The sequence below is a fragment of the Dermacentor andersoni genome, chromosome 5, assembly GCF_023375885.2.
Source record: "Dermacentor andersoni chromosome 5, qqDerAnde1_hic_scaffold, whole genome shotgun sequence".
Taxonomy (NCBI): Eukaryota; Metazoa; Arthropoda; class Arachnida; order Ixodida; family Ixodidae; genus Dermacentor; species Dermacentor andersoni.
Genome location: NC_092818.1, coordinates 86,286,576 through 86,306,865, shown reverse-complemented (window position 1 = coordinate 86,306,865; position 20,290 = coordinate 86,286,576). Strand labels below are relative to the sequence as shown.

General features: G+C 46.1%; 1 protein-coding gene across 2 annotated transcripts in view; it reads left to right on the top strand.

Annotated features, from left to right (window-relative positions):
* LOC126530835 (atrial natriuretic peptide receptor 1-like) overlaps positions 1-20,290 on the top strand; it is a 363,348-nt gene that overhangs the window by 120,807 nt on the left and 222,251 nt on the right. For both annotated transcript variants that reach the window (XM_050178130.3, XM_050178129.3), the window contains one exon: positions 17,803-17,959. In XM_050178130.3, coding sequence (XP_050034087.1) covers positions 17,814-17,959 — 146 coding nt within the window. In that variant the 5' untranslated portion in view covers positions 17,803-17,813. The remainder of the gene's footprint in view (positions 1-17,802; positions 17,960-20,290) is intronic.

Below are 20,290 nucleotides of genomic sequence, written 5' to 3'. Positions count from 1 at the left end.
CAGCTTTGTTTGGCGAGTTCATTATCTGAAAAATTCGTATTTACGAGTGACAGGTTTTCATCTCATGAAGCTCTCAGCGCTCTGTTTTGTAAAGCTACTGGCAACGCCTTTAGCAAGTAGTTCGCAGAAGACATCGGTCGTCGATGTGCTCATGGATTAAAACGCGTTACCAATGTTCATGTTTGTCATTCACTGAGAAATGCCGAGAGGCTATCCTTTTCCCGGCTTTCATGAACACCACTGGCCGCTCAGAACTAGGTGAGAAAGAGTAGCCTTTATTGGCGCTCGTATGCCACTGCTGCAACGTGCACATGAGAACCACCACGCTTTTATACGCGCAACATGGAAACCGGGTCAAAACAAACAATAAGAAAAAATATGCGGAAACTATCACTGATGATTGTCAATGTAAACGAATAGCCCGAACGAACGAGGGAACGAGAGAGCAAACGAACGTTTTCCTAGCCGAGTCTGACCATCGACCGACCACCGATCAACCATGAAAATGGCAGGAAGAGCCAATGAAATGTATTCGCTTTGAAACACGGATTACAGGGCCAAAAACGATGAATTTGACGACTTGGTGAGCTTGAATTTTGAAGGCACAGTTGCGGAAAGACTACAAACAAAGCGGAGAAGAAAGCAAGCCAACGGCTAGAACGAGACCTACGAGGTGTGGTGCGCTGAGCGAAGAATTGTCGATTAGGATATTGGAAGACCACGACGGCGAAAATCCGCGGTTTCAACGACAGTTGTGCACCAGAAAAGCGATGACGATGCTGGGGAGGGCGTACCAAGCAGAAAGAGAGCTTCACGGTAGGAAAGAAAAGGATAAAAAAATAAAAGTTGTTTGGGAAGAGGAGACGCAAACTGGGCCAGAAACTGACAATCTTTCTTACTTTTTCATTTCCAGCTTCCACTCTGAGGTTCAGCAGCAAGAATATTCAATCCGCAGTCTAGGATATTATTATCCATTCCAACAGATTGCCCTGTTATATTTGATCTAGTGTGTTTTCTCATGTTTTATACTTTTCACTTTACCTTATTCAGTTTCGTAGCCATACATTTTATCTTTACTCGCAAATTTACAAGAGCATTTCGATTTCAGCGGTCATTTGTTTTATATACTCTTTCATGGTGAGTATGAGCCATGCGGTGAGAGTGTAATGTACAGACAGGCACAAGAAGGCAGGCCAGGCGGATAGAAAAAAGAACGCTAGTGCTTCAGGCTTAGGAGAGAAGCCGTCGGTCGTCTGGTCCCAGCTTGAAGGCTCCTGCCGCGCTTGGTACAACTCCCCGGGGTGCATTAGCCACCGATACATCGTGGCAGGGGAGGCCCCTCTCATATGGTGGAGGGGTGAACCCGCCTGACTTCGCGTTCTTGCTTCGAAACCTCTGTGTGAGCCAAGGCGACCGTTTGCCAGTTTCGATGCCACATCCGAGCTTCTTTATGGCTCCTTGAAGTCCTTGTGCATTCCCGAGGGTGGCCACGATTCAACAACCGTACTCGATCCTCACCAGCTGCACATCACGACAGCTTCTAGCACCTCCACATTCGCTCGTCGAGTCCAACTGCCCCTGAATTGTACGCCACTCTTGACTACTGTTGGGTACCTTTTGCGCATCAGTTAGTTACTCTGTGACTAGGACGTATACACTTGAAGACCCGTTCTGGCTTTTTATTTCTGCATCCGTGTAGCATTTATGGTGTCTTCGTTGCGCAGATATTTGTTTAACAAAATGTTTCCATTGTTTTCTGCGTTCGACTTCGTCATTTCAAGCGCTGAGCGTCTGCCTCATCAGGGGTAAGCTTTATCAATAACCTACAACAAGTCCTACGCTGTCGCGAGTGAAACGACTGCAGTAGATTGCAAAACTTTAGTTGCGCACTTCATCGTTTAAGTTGAGATGATTTTTTAGACGATGAGTGAAAAGCCGAGACTCAAAGTACACGACACTGCTTGTAACCAAGCGCAACCGGAATAAATCGGAATATTAAATTAGAAACATTACTGCTGTGGCGGAAATGTCTTTTGCGAACAGAGAACAAAGCAAGTTAGAGGCTAACCCACACACTTCGCTGTTATATCTTCCACCAGTCTTCCCGCCGTATCGAGCGTAAAAAATTGGAAAGGTGTTTGCTTGCTATCAAGCTTGTAGCCTCTCAACTCTGCATTTAGAAGTGGCGTCGAGCGCAATTTGTGAAAACTTTTCATTTAATATTGAATAAATGAATGAATGAATGAATGAATGAATGAATGAATGAATGAATGAATGAATTGTAGAGAAGTCCCAGGTACGATCCTCGGCTTGTTTCAGGCCACACGTCCGCCTGTCTCCTGTATTATCTGCTTTGCAGCGTTGCAGCCACTTGCATAAGAAGGGATCGCTCGTGGATGGCACGTGATGATACCAGAATGAGTACAGCATTGTAAAACTGCTGCCACGCCTGCATTACTGAGAATTCCGGTGGACGAACAAGGAAACGGCTCGCCTTGCGTGCGGCTCCGCCCACGCACTCGATTATAAAAGATACCGCCCTCCTGCGGGCAAGAGACGCGGCTGCGTGCCCCGAAACGTGTTAGATAAAAGGAAGCAGCAGGCGAGAAAAAGAAAGAACCGATGAAGTGCAGACCAGGCAGGCATTTCGCAGCCGGCTGCTCGGGGACACAAGAGCTTATGCAACGACGCGCTTGGGCTTAGGCGGCTACGGGTATTATACCGCTCGTCGCGTACACGGGGGCTGCACTAGAATGTCGCGGTGGACGCCTAAGCTTTCTTGCGCCAGCTGAGACAGCTCGCGGTCCGCGTTAACGCATTCCCCGAGGCCATAACCAAAGAACGCGGACGAGAAGGACGCCTCTTTCGTTTATTGAGGCCGTTCGTTCTGAACCCCCCCTTGCTACATTTTTTTTCTTATTCTTTTGCTTTCTTTATTCGCGCTCCGTTTTCGCCCACAAAGTGTAGCGTCTGCCTGGAGTTGACAAGAAGCAGAGCAAGAAATAAAGAGAGGACTAATTCGAGTGTTGCTTCCGAAGAAAAAAACGCATATCTTTTCCGCTGTTTTCACCCGCGTTGCTATCGCCAAGTGTAACAGAAGGCGTTGGGCTCAGCAATGCATCACGCACTCCTTTATTACCGCGTGTTTCTTTTTTTTTGTAATATAGGACTGAGCGGTGTAGAAAAGAAGTCCTTTAGGAAGCAGCCTTGTTCATTACACGATGGAGTTGGGCCCGCGCGTGCGGCATAAGAGCGAGAGAGTCTAATTGGATTTTTGATTAACGTTTCTCATTAAGCGGCCTAGTCGCCTTGTCGCATCGTAGCATAACCGAATCGGTCTCTTGCAAGAAGATAGAAGTAAGAAAGCGCAGTCTTAGAAGCGGCTTCCATCTTGGTGTTTGAGGTATGCAGCAACGGTGCTATGTGCCACTGAAATTTACGGCAATTGTTCTTAATCCGTGTTGTGCTTTTGGCTTTCAGACATGCCTAGATATGTTCACACGATTATCCTTATCACTCGTGCGAGGAGCTTTCACGAAGCAGGCTATAACGCTCGCATATTGTGAGGGCTTGGAACTAATAATGTTCGCATGTGTCTGAAGGCTGTGTAGTGTGTGTGGTGCACATTCTCTTCGCTATTTGTCTCTGTACGTTTCAATGTGTTTGGGGCTATATGTGGACTGTGTGTACTCTCTTACCCAACTACGCTTTAGATTTCCCGAACCTGTTGTAGTGTGTCCATTGCTATGTTTAGCCAAGCAAAGCCAGTTGACAAATATGTAGCGTGAAGGCTGTTACATACCCGCGATATCTAACCGAATCCATACACGCAGTTGGAAGCTCTGTAAGCGCCGAAATGGCGGAATGAAGCAGTGTCCTTTCCAATCATGTCCATCATTATCCAGGCAATCGTTACACTTCAGGACGCAGCACGCGTGAGGTTACTTCTTATTTTACAAGTGTTTCCCAAAAATTATTGCTATTAAGTTAAAAGCAGTAGTGGCGCACCATTTTAGATGAACAAACCTTTTTTTTTTTGTCATTTGAACAAGAACAAAATCTCACATGCTAGAGCGTCAAGCCACCTAGCAATAAATCTAAATCATTCATTCCTACCCCCTTCGTCACCGCCTCGCTTTTATTCTTCGTTTCATGTGCGCTAGGGTTTGCTGTTATTACAGTCTATACAGAGATGGGGATTGGAACACGTTGTGAACAATTTCGCGATTTTGTTGCTATTGTACCGTCAACTGCCACCTCCCGCCTCGAGGCCAGAGCCCTTTCTTTATTTAGCACCCAACCACGCCCACGGCCTTACCCGCCTCGTGGTATATTCTTCGTTTAACCTACGATTTTGAAAAGCGAGAGGAAGGCAAAGCTGCGCTTGCTTTGCATGATTGAGCGCGGACGTATACACTCGAGCGAACCTCCCACGTTTGAGCCCAGCTGTAGAGCCGTCAAGACTGGGCGCGTCGAACTCGATATAGATCGATGAAGCGCAGCCCCCGAGCGTCTCTCGCAGTTGAGGACGTTATCTATTTTTAACAGTTAAGAGGACAGACACTGCAACTGTCGCGACATCGACTGGATCGAGGATGTTTTCCCAAGTCGGCGCCGGGCCGGCTGTCTATGAAGCTGTGCGGGAGGACCCAGTGTTCCTTGTCGGTCGTTATCGATCGTTAGCGCTGGGCCACGCAGTAAGATAAGTCTGAGCGCCACCTCTCTCTGCTATGTGGAAATGCATTTGACGCGCTGCCGAAACGCCTCGACGGCACAACGCGCTTGTCTTTACACCGCCCTCTTGCATCGCTCGCCTCGCTCTCGCACCTTCGTACCGTGCTCCCCCCCCCCCCCCCTTTGTTTTTTCATTCGACGTCAATTCTAAATTAGCTCGCACGCGCAATAGCAAAGCACGCAATTAAAAACTGCGAGTCCGCGTTCTCCTTTCGTCGTCGTTATCACCACCGCCTTTCACATTCCCCCGGCTGGATTAACGGCTATTCACCGCCCAAACAGCCATGGTCCTGCGATGTGCGCTTCTCGAGCGTCTGTAGCTCTCCCGCTCGTGCGCCAGAATGGCTGTGTGTGGGATGTAGCCGAACCCCGGGCATACCGCGCATTTCACACACGGCGTTTTCCGGCTGTATCGTTTGCGGAAAGCACCCGCCGCGCTGCGCGCACGCATAATGTCTTCGAAAATTAATTGCGCGTTTCTTGCTACCTGCTTTTTCTTAATCCCATGCTTAATTTTCGTGTATATCCGGCTCCAGTTAACTTTCTCCACCGCTGCGCTCGTTTGTAGTAACCTCAAACACGGTAACGCGCCAAGCCCAACGGCACGCGACTCGTGAACGAAAACCCTGCACTCGCACGCCGGAGGCCTGGCGGCGCAGTTGATTTAAGTGGAGGAGGTCACTGAGTTTCCCCCGAAAATTGCTAGAGGGAATTGCTAGTGTCTAGCGGAACTACAAGTATGGCGGTGTTAAGCCGGCATAACAGTGATGGGGAGTACATTGATTTTTCTAACGATTCACTCTTTTGGCTATAAACGACTTTGTGACTTTTCAAATTGAACGTATTCTACAAAATATTCCGCTATAAATGTTACAATACGCATTCATTATGCATAGACCAGAGATTTGTTGCCTTCGTGCGCTATGAAAAAAAAAAACGATTTCAAGATAATTTAGGAAGTCAAAGTGCTATAGAGAACTCTGCAAAAACGCCTGTAACCGCAGAAACGAAGATGCAACAATCCAAATAATTACCATGGTAGCGCCCAAAATACCTCAAGTCATTTTGCAGGAAGCTGTACGGAAGAGGCCCCACGCTGTAGGTTGATCGAAGTGCACTGTCTGATTTTTCAATTTTTATAAGTACCTAATTACGCGGTCGTCTTGACGACAGTCTTGTTCTTCGGTAACTATCGAGAAAGTACCAAGGCGAGGCCGCGAATGCACAAAATAATTTTAAGAAGTAAACGGATCCCGCGCGCATGTGAAAAATCGATGATATCCGAAGCTTTCTTCGATATTTACTGGAATGTCTTAATTTAAGTTCTTCTTCACTTCCATGTAGCTCGATGCTCTTCGCTCAATGCGTGCTGTGGTCCCATTTCGTTAAGTTACTTCTTCACACTCGGTTTATTTTGTTCCCTACCTTTATTCCCCATCTGTGAAGCTGACTTCTTGAATTTTGTTTGTTGTGGACTTCTTCAACTCTCTGCAGCTCAGCGCTCAATGCACACCCGGGTACAATGCACGCTCTGGCACAGGCAAAGAAAGCTTTAGAAGTTTCCATAACAGCTGTTGCTGTGTAAAGTATAATGCCATCTCCTTGAAAATAGTGACAAACCTTTGTTTGGTAACGAGCGATTTTCTTTACTCATCTAAGGCGGCGTGCATGTACACTGCCTCAACGAACCACAAAATGAGCTGGTATTCGGCGTTGCTCATGTTCACTGGTCACATGAAGGTTACGTCACAATGGTGGACGTGTGAGTGAAACGGCTCCAACCCGTGGCGGTGGCTCGGTGACTACCGCTTTCTGCGTAGGAACGAGGGCGCCGGCTGTGACCACGATCGCCGCATTTTGTTGATGGGGGATGCTAGTGCAGCGTGCACGTTAGAGAACATCCGGTATAAGCAAAAGTCCAGCGCCCCTCTTCCCTTCTTCCGCGACGGCGTCTCTTATATCCGACGCTTAATTTCAGACGTTGAACCCACTAGCTAACCGTTTTTTTTTATTATTGTTGAAATCAAAATAAGAGAAGGAGATGTAGTCACCTTGTAATAGTGGTGGCTACTACTTTTCGCCTATGAGAAATATTATAAGAAAATAAATTTAGTGAGAAAATGAAAAGAAGCCACGCCACAGGGCCAGAAATCCACAGCACACAGTCCTATACACCCACGAACATATAAACATGAAAGGCAAAGGCAAGTCGCGTCGCATTGAATTTGTAAACAAAGTCACAAACGCACGCAAGCGGGCGTGATGTAGACGGCGATGAGCATGTAAACGGACGAGAACACACAGAATGCAAAATATTATTACACGTAATATACAAGCGCTAATAATGACAAATATTAGAAGGAACTTATAGCAACATCGTGTGACTACTCAGTGTGATATCTAGACGACCATCCTGTGAAGGATGGCTGTCTCTTCGCAAAAAAGTTCAAGTGCGTTCAATGCTTTTCGCTCTATTTTTGATGGACATGGGCCCAGCAATTTTGTGAGTGAAAACGGTCGGTGAGGATCAATGGACTGTAACTTTTGTTGTAGTTGCCGTCTTTGCGTCGCGTATAGGGGGCATTCCAGGAGTAGACGGTGAACATTCTCATCGTCGTTGCCACAGGAGCAAGCCGGGGAAGAAGCCCGTTTTATGCGATATAGGAGATGTTTGATGTACGCTGCCCCAAGGCGCAATCGATTGATTAGTGTCTCGGTACTTTTCGAAGGTTCTACATCCAGCTGGTGTTTGACTTGAGGGTTAAACTTGAGACTTGGTTAAACCAGATTGTCATACTCAACTTGTTTAATACTCTTAATTCGCGTTGCGTGTCCATTGGTGATAAAGGGATGAGTCGAATTTCTGCAGCTTTACGGGCTGATTTTGCCAATGAGTACGTTAATTCGTTGCCTGCTATATATACCAGCATGTCCCTGGATGCCCTGTAATATCCCTTCACGTTTTCTTTCAGTAGCCTGAGTTGGCTGTCGTCCATATGTTCAAGACCAGGTAAAGCCAACAAGGAGTCCGTGCAAATTACCCTCTTTCTTGGTGTCTCATATGTTTTGATCAAATAAATGGCTTGGAGAATATCCACCAATTCCGCTATTGTTGGTGACGACGTGCGTCTTAGTCGACAATCGTACTCTACCTATGAGGTTAGTATAACACAAGCTGCAGTCGCACTTTCTTTGGTTACAGAAGCGTCCGTGTAGACGTGAATAGATTCCTGCTACTTGTCGAATAGCTGATTTGAAGGTAATTGCTTCGCTGCTAATGTGGCAATGTCGCTTTTATTTTCAAGCCTTTCGATTCACGTTTCTATTTTCGGTGCCTGTAGAAGCCATGGCGGGTAGCAGAAATCTTAGTGTAAAAATAAAAAAAAATAAAAACGATTGTGGAAGTCGTGATTTATGCTCTGTATGTGCACCCAGACGGTGCTCTATCAGAGAGGGCAGAATTTCTAGCGAGCATTCTAGTTAATCTTAATTTAATTCTGACTCAGCCCCAGCTAAGACGTCTTGCAGAAGTTGTGCACAGAAGTCTGTACTAAAGAGCCTGCCATCCCAATATCGTATAGCTGTAATTATGGCACTAAACAAGAAAAAAACAAAACAACTCGAAGCAGACAGTGTCCCTTGCCGCTGTTGCGGTATCATATTGAAGCACTGGCCTGACGGGCTTCAGTAGTCCCATTCCTCGCGTATAATTTGCAGCGTAACGTGAAAATCACAATCGACATCATTAGACAAGAAGATTGGATATCGACGTTATGTACCAGGCGCAACGAATGCGCACCTAACAAAATGTGAAATAATGAACTTAAGTGCAAGAAAAGGCACAGTTTACCTTATAATTTCGTGTTCGTGAGGGCTGTCTTTGTTTCTCTCAGCCTTTAGTCCTTTCCCTGTTTCTCCGTTATCCTGTCCTCCCTTGCGGCAGCGCCAATGAATATGAAGGTGCTTCTATGACAGCTGACTGACACGGCTGACTGACAGCTGATAGGGCTAACTCGCCCTGACGAAAACAGCTCTCATTGTTGAGAAAGCTTTAGTTGACTCCAGAGACATTTCTGGTTGGACCACTTTTTTATAATTTCAAGTCTATATATACCCGCGAATCTGTCTTTTCTGGATTTTTACCACGTAGTTGTATTTTTCTGTGAGGTTATAGTGACGTTACACCGCGGTACTCGGTCACAATCTAAGTACCCCGTACAAGCTCCGCTTACTAAACCACACATTACCGGCCGTGTGTGCCTTTACGCTGCAAAACATAGTTTCCGAGGGCACCGATATTGAAAGCAGTTCGTCTTAGCTGTGACGTCACGAAGAAGGGCAGCCGGAACATGACTCGCCGACTAATTGATGTACAGGTTGCAGTGGCCGACGTTATAAATCGAACGTTAATGGGCATTAAGCTGCTTAATTAAATAAAGTTTACTCGTTTTACTTACTTTAACCAATACCTCTAGTGCATATGCTGAAATTTCGAAATTTGATCTGCCAATGTTCACGGCATGTATACCCGGCCGGAATCGTCAGACTAGTGTCTAAATATCAGTCTTCAATATCTATGAATAAATAGGTTGCAGTTGAAGATAAAGAAGGTTAAATAAAAAAAAAAGGAAACAGAGAAAATGCCAATGCCACTTCACCACATGCTTAGGGCGACATCTCGACAGGTACTGCTAGTCTCAGGACTGCTATGCGCATGCAGAGTGATTTGATTTAGCCGCCCACAACAACACGTTGGCTGCAAGGCGCGCCGTATCATGGAGGGCTTCCGATTGAATTTTGACCGCTTGGGTTCTTGAACCGGCACCCGAAACTCATTACAGTAATGGCTTTTTGTAATCTACCCCGTAAGAATGCGGCCCCCACGGCCGAGAATGTAACTTGCGAGCACCGCACTCATCAACCTAACGCAATTAGCCACTGAATCATTGAGGCAGCTCTCTCTATAGTGGGAGGGCGCTCCTCGAGCACTGACTGCGCTAGATTCCCAAATTGCGGCATGTGCGCTAAATGTACATCAATATCAATTCCCGATGCTCAGGTCGTGAGAGGGCCAAGTGGCCATTATTGTATAGTTCCTGATGTCCGACACTGCGACGATCTTGGTCAGCAAATATTACCACCATGTTTCCGCGGCAGCTGTTGTAATTGTTTTTGTGGTTATGAATGACTATAGAAATGTTTGTCTCGAGCACATTGCGCCTATTTCTTGCACGTGTCTCGGAAAAAGATTTTCTCCATCGACGTCAAAACAAAGGGTGGGCAGGTGTCGGGTATACGGCCAAAAATAGTTAATGGAAGGTGCCATATTGCGCCCATAATATGCATTATTTTGCAGGTGAAACTATCCGATAGTTTTTTGTTCACTAGACTGAGACAGTTATTTAATGTTCCTTAGGCAACTGTGTGAACGTGGTTCCTGAACAGCGAATCGGCAGATAAGAAACTAGGGCCCATAATACCGCTATAGCGTGATGCTGGCGGGAACCCAGGACGTATGCTTGTCGCCCACGTGTCTGCAACCTTCGTAGTAGTCAAGACCGAACTCAGTCTTCCTTCAAACAACATGAGAGCTCACTGTTCGCTTGTTCCCGCCGTTCTATTTGGGGCCATTCAGGTTGCTTCCAGTGTTTGAAATCGATGCGGGTGACTCGTGTTTTCTATTGTTCGCGAAAATAAACGATCGTGCCAGAAACTAGAGTGGGTGTTCGCCGCGATAGTTCGGTGGATATATGGCATTCTACTGCTAAGCGCCCGCCAGATCGGGGTATTGATTCGGGCCTTAAGAGATGGAATCTTAAAAAAAGAAAAGTAAAAAGTTCGTATTCTTAGGTGCAGATTCATGTTAGCGAACGCCGGTAATTTAAAGCAACTCGTACACATGTCCTACTGTGTCTTTCACTGCACATGGTGACAGCTTCAGGAACTAACATATCGCCAATTCGGAAATGGGTTAGCTGACAATAATCAGTTTAATGTGTCAGCGCTGACTGCCACCACTCGGCTGCTTTCTTGGCTTATTCGTAGTTTTCTATCCATGGTAACGGATATATGACCAGAAGAGTGTCTATATCTTACTTACAAAGACCGATGTCTTACTTACGAAGACAGTTGTTCGCAGTTATCTTAATGCAACTTAGCTTTCGCGTCAGAATTGCTATATTTTTTTTTATCAGCCAGCGAATTGAGTCAGAAACAATGAGCGAATCTTAGGACATGTTAACGTTTACGGAACGAGAGAGGAATGACGCGAAAAGCTCTAAACTTCAACTCTGTCCTGCCTTAACTTCTTCCTCAATCGTTCCTTCGCGCTTATTCTTAGGTGTATTCAGAATCCACGAACCATCCTCTTAACCTATGTTAACTTGATTCATTAAAGAACACTCATAGAAAGGAATAGCGCAAAGTACTCTGCCAAAAAAAAAAGAAAGACAGTCACTTGCTCTTCACGCAGCCTTCACGAGGAGGGTCCCTCCTCATGAAGGGTCAAAGACGGCGGTGCTACAGATATCGCTATATATATGTGAGCACTCATTATGCAGCTATACGTTTTCCCAAGTAGTAGACCCAGTGCTCCTTTAAGTAATGAAATAGCTGAACGAATCAGTGACTGAAACCACCGTTGTTCAGAATATGTGTACACGTCCGGCGTCAAATTTCTACGGTCCGCGTGATCCGAGAAGTTATTGAACATTCTGAGCGATTTTTGACCGTAACCAGCAAAACCGTACACTGCTGATTTGTTCGGATATTCTAGAACATGCAAGAAGTCCGAATACCACACTGCTTGCCGCATAAGCTGGGGAAATATCCATCTTTATAGATCGGATCGCGCGAACCGTACACGTTGGACGAGAGGAGTCGTCGGGCCACCAACACCGGCATGGTGGTCAGAAATAAGCTTTATACGCCCCCTGTGCAGCGGGGTATACAGTCCTGAAATACCGGAGCCCTTATCTATAATTCGCGGCTTCCATCCAATCACCGCCGTAAGACTTAGCCTGTCCCGCTAAGCAGGTTTTCGCCGTATAATTCTGCGGTTAATACTAAACCGAGTAGCCGCGTCCGAACGACTTCCTCTCAGCGCAAACTACCCGTACCTGCTGGGCATGATAACATCGCCTGCGCACCAAGCTGGCTCCAACTTGGCCGCGGAAAATAGTGAGGTGTTGCACGCCGGTAGCCGAGCCTCGGTCCTTTACGATCGCCCATTTAGCTTCCGAGCCAGCGCCAAAAAGCTGCGCATCTCGCGTAATGGGCGATGCGCTGCCACATACCGCTCGAATCTTCGCAATTAGCCAATAAGACAACCGCTATATACTAAAACAACCTCTTAGGGCCTCCCCTTGCGGGACATCATCATCTCTTTAAGTATATATACTGCGAATAGAAATTTATTAAAAACAAGGAAAACACAGTGTAACTTTCTCGCGCCGTAGTTAGAGGTGGATAACATCTCAAAGAAGCGCTCTCAAGGACCAGTTTGGCTTATTTAAGTCAGCCTCGCTCATATCATCTTTTTAATTGATTCTTTTTTATTATACTGCTTTGGTATCAGCGAATGCGGCAGTATACGTTAACGTACATTATGCAGAGCGCGGATAGTTTTTGTACGGTGAAGTGCCCTATACCCGCACACTAATAAACTCTTGACTTTGCTTAACCTCCTTCTATACCTTTCCCTCTCCGTTTATCCCTCTCTCTCTCTCTCTCTCTCTCTCAACTTTGAGAGGGCAGCCACGCACTGATGATGACACCGTTTATGTTAATTGAGGGGCGTCAGTGAACCGCACTGTGCTAACTACGCAGTGAGCAGTGGCACGCGGCATCTGACGTTAAGGTATAGCTGCAGTCACTTCCTATATAGGTTGGAAGCGCACCGTAATGGTTCATTGCATGACTATGGCGTACTGCTGCTGAGCAGGAGGTCGCGGGTTCGAATGCCTGCCGTGGGGCGGTGCAAAAAGCGCGACGAAGGCGCAGTGCATAGAGCGCTATACAATTAGGCCCACAGTTAATAACCCCAGGTAGTTCCCAGTTAATCCGGAGCCTACCCACTACGGCGTCCCTAAACATTGACCGCTTGTGGCTATGGGACGGTAAACCTGGCAATTTGACTACGTCTTTTTGGGAGTGTTCGAAAAGCGAATTTTTTTAATGGAATTGAATACGAATATCTGAGAGAAAGAAAACCATACCTGAGTATCAAATAGAATATCAAATCTTTTCTCATTTGGACTAAAAACAGGAACGTGAAACGTGAAGTTTACGCGGAGTCTGTTTGGTAGAAAAATGAGGCATGTGCGCATTTATTTGCACGTGTGTGTACAATACGCATACACATGTTCGCAGTTGGACGTCGTCCGGATAGTGTAGGTGAAATTTGCAAATAAGAAAAAAAAGAAAGCCGACTTGAGTTATTTAGGGATGTGACGACAGTGCCAGTAATGTGAACGATGTAACAAAACGTCACCAGAGCACATACAGCGTTCGTTGGAGACAAGTGGGCCACTACAGGCACCGCACATTGTTTTTAGAGAGATGCAAACATGGTGAGACTGGCCAGACAATAAATGTAGACAAATACTTACACGCAGAACGAAACAAATTACTGCATAGGCTGCCTAAAAGCGAGCCACTCTTATAGCATTACTGACACCTACTGACCCGAAGTTGTGTGATCCGTGCCTTGGCTTAAAAATTTGTGCCTCGGCGCTGCGACCGCAGCTCTCCTACAACGGAATCGTTCTGAACAGAAACTCCCGTCTCCCTCTCTCCTTCGAGAATTTGTGTATTTATTCCTTCAATTCGAAGGAAATGAATATTGGCACGCGTGTATTGGTTATCCTTTTTCCCGTGACCGGCTTTTCACCTACTTAGAACTGTTAACGTTATCGCTCTGCGCAAGGCGCGCCTGCATGTGCCGGAACATTCTCGACTGTATGATTGCTGATTCTATCCGTGAACAGTGGATTCTCGAACGGAATAGCAGACATTTTCTCAATTTGTATTCGAAAAAGTTTGAATATTCGCACACCCCTAGCGTCTTTATTTTGTTTAAGTTGAGCACGGTTAGTAGGTAGCCTATAACACCCCATTCTTGTCGGTAGCAGAAAACCAGTTAATGCGTTACAGTCGGCGTTACCGTTTTACTACTCGGCCATCGTCAGATCATTACGCAGCGCCTGCTCTCTAAAACCGGCAGTGTCTAATTGAAGTTAAGGTAATTGACGTTTGCCTCCAACAGCCTCTAAGCGCAGCTATCTTTGAAGTGCGCCCAAAGCACACAGTTCTCAATACTTAGGGATCAAAAGCACTTCTTTTTCGCTTGATTTATGCGCAGAGCAGTGGCCTTTCAAGCGATGTCCCTCTTTACGGGAAGCAGCCTTCGTGCTAGGCTGCAACGGAATTCACCTACGATAATACGAATTTCTCACGCGAGCTTAAACATTGAGCGCACTCGGAGTGCTCCATGGCGCAGGTGCATGGGACAGGGAGATATGAGAAGCGATCGCCGAACGACAGAAAGCATCCCGAGAGCGCAGGAATGCAAAAAAAAAAAAAAAAGCGCAGTTTCCGCAGGCTGAAATAGCCAGTAAATGGGAAATATACCGGGAGAAGAAATCTATGGGTCAAGTACTGGTGCAAGCAAAGATAAAAGGTGAAAGTGAACATTGGTTGTCAGAAATACGTGAGAAGAAGAGGGCCGCACCTAGAATATTTTGAAACCACATAAAATTATTAGGAAGAAATCAACAACAACGCAACATATCCTAGACGAAGATGGAAACAAACTGGAAGGGCAAGCGGCATTCAATTACACGTGAAAAGTAACAGCCGGATCTTTCCAAGGCAATGACAAGGTTGTATTTGAACAAAAAAAAAAAAAAAGGCATGAAAGAAAATCAGATGGGAAAGGAGCTGGTGCTGACGAATTTCAAGTGGAAGAAAGCCGAAGAGAAAATTCCTAAGCGCACAGCCACAGAGCTAGACGAGGTTCCCTTTAGGCTGAGTAATGAACTAGGCCCAAAAAGTAAAGAAGCTCTAGTGGGAAAAAACTTTAAAAGATAGACGAATACCAGACAGTTGGCGACAAAGTAGAATCAATTTAATTTATAAAGGTAAGAGGGGAAAAGAATTCACTCGTATAGACCGTTGACCATCACATCGGTAATATACAGGTTAGCAATGCAGGAAATCAAATAAAAGCTGCAAGCATGGTAAGAGAATAATGACATTCCGGGAGAACTTCAGAATGCTTTTAATATTGGTAGGCGTTTGGATGATGGCTTATTTGTTATTACTCAGAGTATCGAAATATCAAAAGTAGAAAGCAGACCGTTACATGTGGCATTTTTAGACATTACAGGAGCTTATGACAACGTAGACTGCAACATTTTGTGGGATATTCTGGAAGGGGAAGGCTTAGGTGACGATTGTCTACAGGTTGTGAGAGAGATTTATTTTAAAGAATGCCGTTTGCGTTGAATGCGAAGGGAGGAGGAGCGAGGAGAAAGTTGATATCAGCAAGGGACTAAGGCAGGGGTGCCCTTTATCCCCACTGCTGTTTATGAAGTACATGGAGAGGATGGAGAGGGCGCTAGAAGGAAGTTATATCGGCTTTAATCTCTCATACAAACAGGCGGGTACAGTAGTAGAGCAGCAGCTTCCAGGTTTATTTTTATGCTGACGACAGTGTGTTGCTAGCTAACAAGCCAAGGATTTGCAACGTCTGCCTAATGTCTGTGGACAGGAAGGCGAGAATATAGGTTTGAAATTTACGGTTAGAAAATCATGTGTTATGGTATTCAATGAAAACAGTAAACAGACAGTGGAAATATAGGGCCAGGAAATACCTCGGGTGAAAGAATATAAATACCTTGGTATATGTATAAACGAACGCAATAGATGTATGAAACACAGGAAAAAACAATAACAGTAAAGGGGAAGAGAAATGCAGCCATAATGAAACACAGAGCGCTATGGGGATACAGTTGGTACGAGGTACTCCAGGGTATATGTGGAAAGGTGTAATTGTTTCAGAGCTTACTTTTAGAATGCGGTTGTTTGCTTTAAATCAGGTGTACAATCAGGACTCGATGGCAACCAAAGGTCAGTGGGACCCCTCGCATTGGGCGCTCACGGGAAGACTACAAAGGAAGCTGTGCAGGGTGATATCCATGGGCTGGACAAGTTTTGAGGTGAGGAAAGCTCACAGAAAAATTGATTATGAAGAACGACTGAGGAATACGGAAGAAAGTAAATGTGCTGGGAGAGTGTTCAGGTATTTGTACAGGAATAACATTAAGCCACAGTGGAGGAAAAGAACTAGGAAGCTTACCAGCAAGTATGCGGCCTGTGTGGGGAGCAACACAGCAATAAAGAACGTCAAGCGGAAATTCACAGAGGCTGAGATAATCTCATGGGTGGTGGCAATGGAAAAGAAACCTGCCATGAGTAACTTCTTAAGAGGAAAAAACGAAATCAGGAAAGATCCAATTTATGATAACTCAAAGGGAAGCTCATTACTTTTCGAAGTGAGATCAGGATACCTTGGAACACGCACCTATAAAGCGAGATGTAAAAAGGAAGAAGCATGTGCTTGCTGCGGTAAAACTAGGAAAACGATGGAGCATGTCTTATTAGTATGTGAAGGTATCTGCCCAGTGGTCGATTTAGGCACCACTGGCCTCCTTGAAGCCCTTGGGTTCAACGAGAGCAGGGGGAAAGTAAGCATGTCCGCACTAGAGATTGGTAAGAGGCGATTGGAAGATCGGTGGAAGAAAAGTAGAGAAACGACAAAAAACGGAGAAGTACAAAACAAAATTTACAATAGGGGATCAGAAAATTTGGTTGTGGGAGTTCATCGTTTTTTCTCTTTCTCTTTTCTTTCTTCTTTAACCTAGGTAGGACATTAGGCAGTGTAGTAGCAAGAGCTTGGAGGCGCACCCCACCGCCCGTTCCAAAGGGGACTCTCATAACATCCAACCGTCCATCCATACGACATTGATGGCCGTTATGTACGGGTTTGTTTGTTTTCTTCGTTGTTTAATAAATGCAGACAAATCGGAAGCCAGACTACATTACAGCTGGCTATCCCAAGGCACAGTTTGGAAATTGTGGCTCCCCTCTCCCCGTGAACCCGCCCAAGAATACCCCGAACACAGAGGCATGCTAAACGTACAAAAGAAACTTGAACAGTTTTGAAAATCCCAGCAGAACCGATCTCACGTTGAATGTCGACGTTAATGCGATTAGCATTGAAGCAATGTATTGACGCACCTCATTGCAACAACCGAAACGGCCCATCTAGCGTCGCCGCACCAAAGTCTCCCCACCTGGTACGAGTGTCAGTATATATTCAGTCTTATTGTCTGATCATATAGTATGACGCGGGTTTGACTCCGCCCAGCACCGAATAACTCACGTATTGTGTCGGAGCGCTTCACTGAAGACAAACTCACCCATCGACACATCGCCGGCGGCCTAAGTGGGCGTGAAACAGGTTTATTCCAGAGCGACACGGTGGGACACTGGCACACACCCAGTAACCCAAGTTGTTGTAAGACGGGTTGACTGATGAGCGGCGCATATCCAATATCGCGTATCCGTCACCCAAGCTGGCCCTGTGATTGATTTCGGACCAGGTTCCCACATCACAGCAGCCCCATACCCGAGCATGAACTACACGTGACCCAAGTTGGTAGGACAACGGTAGACTGAGACAGGCAAGCAGACAAATAGACAACACCCGGAAAGTGTGTGAAGCCTATTACACATGCACAATGCTAATCGTATTGAAATTAAACTAACCAGTAGAATCGCACACACCAATGTCATTGTTCAAATAGTCCCGAAAGCAAACTCAACATAAAGTGCAGTTCGCAAAAATCCACAAATCAAAGTAACCATAACTTGCTGTCCACAGGCAATAGCGCATGGCTGTAAAATGGCACCTCTGTTTGGGCGGGTATATTTTTCGTTGTCGGAGAATCGCGCATGGTTTGATTTCGGATATTCTTCTAATTGCTGCACTGTTTTATCACGCAGGATCGAAAAGCATGGTCAACTCGCATACTCTGAAAGACCGGTGTGGGCACGGGGACGGCGACGACCTTTCACGGCTCATGGACCGCTGCTGGACGAGCAGCCCCACAAGAAGGCCCGACTTCCGGGAGCTTAAGGACGTCATACGGAGGCTAAACAAGTGAGGTGCTTTGCTCTCCGTCTCTAACAGACAGACGGACGGACATGCACAGACGCACAGATACGTACGCACATACACAGACTGACAGACAAATACGGACATACACGGACGGACATACACGGACGGACATACACGGACGGACAGACACGGACGGACAGACACGGACGGACAGACACGGGCGGACAGACACGGACGGACAGACACGGACGGACAGACGCGGACGGACAGACGCGGACGGACAGACGCGGACGGACAGACACAGACGGATAGACAAAGACGGACAACTATATAGCTAGAACCGACAAATATGCTAGCAAACAAATGAGTAAAGCAATGAAGGGGGCTAGTTGGTGAACGTTCATGGTTATATTGCGCTCAGTTTTACAAACACGATATTAAGGAAGGGCAGGACGTGGACCAGTATTAAACAGTTGGTAGTTTGCGCTACATCCGTCCACGTCCTGTCCTTCCTTAATATCGTGTTTGTAAAACTGAGCGCAATATAACCAAGAAACAAATGAGCTCCATACAAAAATGAAAAGAGCGAGAAAGAGAGAAAAACAAGCGCCATAGAACACAAGTAAGCACCGCAGCCATAACATAACGGATAAAAAATATGTGGCTACCAGTTTCGAGATATTTCCAAAGTGTGAGATGAAATACATGGGCGTTCCAGTTACTTTTGTGCTTCAGTGCATACAAGGGGATGGGATTTTGTTAAAAAAGCAAATGGAAAAACAGTGTATTGTTACGGCGAGTTTGGTGGCGCATAATTCTAAATTGGTGTCATTCTAGAAATTAATTCCAAATGAATACGTCTTCCAAACTCACCGGCTACAGTTCGTAAATTGCAATATGTGCCATAAAGTAATTAAGAAGTTGATTATTCATTTAATTTATTTGAATATGTATTTCACTTTCTCGTGCAAGTAATGTCCGCCTGTCTGAATAATCCAACTCAAGGACTAGAGTTATATTATCTGAAACGGACGATTTTATTAAAATTTATTCAAACTTACAAGTGATCACCCCGTACAGGTTACAATGTACGCCACCACAGTGGAGGGATCTCGAGCTCGCTGTGACCACCTGATACTTTTTAAAGCAGGCATAATACAAGTCCCATCGGGATCAAAAGCTGAGATTCAAGCATCGGGAAAAATAAAATTTTAAAAATTAACGATATCTTACTGCACAGCAGTGCAACGCGGAATTCTGCCAGCACATTACGTTGTTCGAACAGGCAGACGTGGGATGCATGCCACTTCACTTCCCGCGCCATGCCTATAGCATACGGAAAGAACAAAAATGTTTTTTCTCCTACATCTCTGGCAGCCGCGCTATTCCCTTTTACTGTACAAAAATAATACAGGATCTGTCAAGCGCGTTCCCAGCTTCATTATTGTGCCTTCTGGAGAAGCAAGCGCCTGGTGTCGAAATATGGCACGACGCATGCGCGTGCTTTCGTGCTCGTGTGCCTGCCCACGCGGCCACGTCTTGTCAGCCTGATGTGGGATGTTGCAGACTGGCGTCTGTTGTGCGGCCGTTTGTGACATGTGACAATGCACTGCACGCTCCAGCCGGCCGAAGACGGCACTCTCAAGGCGTGATTTTTCGCATTCTTCGCGATTTTCGACGACAGTGGCCTGCCGAGAAGTGGGCGTATGGGCAGGCACACTGGTATGAAAGGAAACGCATTGCGCTATGCGATTTCTCGACACCACGTGCTTTCTTCGTCGGATACGCGAGAATTGCCCAGTTTGGCGCGCCCGTTCGCGGATCCCGTGTTATTTCTTTCCACCCCCGCACGTGGTCATTTTCGCATTACGCTTTCAACGGAACTCGGCTACCAATTTAATCCGTGACCACGTGTTCAGCACAGCGGTGTGCTTTAGCCAGCAACACTGGCACGCGTATAGCCAAACATCACGTGGCTGCTACTGGCGTATATAGCGCACGTGTTGTCCCTGTCGGCGCGATGACTTTGACACCACGGCACATTCGCAGCACCGATATGCTTGTCGCTAGCAGCGGCCGCGCACGACAATAAAATGGTTGCATATGTTGATTACATTGCTTTCACAACGGGTCACCGCGAACGCCGAGGCTTCCCGTTGCGTAATGGCACATCGGGCATTCGCCGCTGTAGTTTCGTAACCGTGTCAGGCTCAGCAATACAGCCGTATGGACGTCTGTTTTTCACTGAGAAACGTCATCCTGCCCACTTTATTGAAAAACGCGATTGTATTCAGTGATTCGGTGCGCTTTCACAACGGACGCACAGATGTCAAACAGCATAATTTGCGAGTCGTTATAAAAGATGCTATTTTC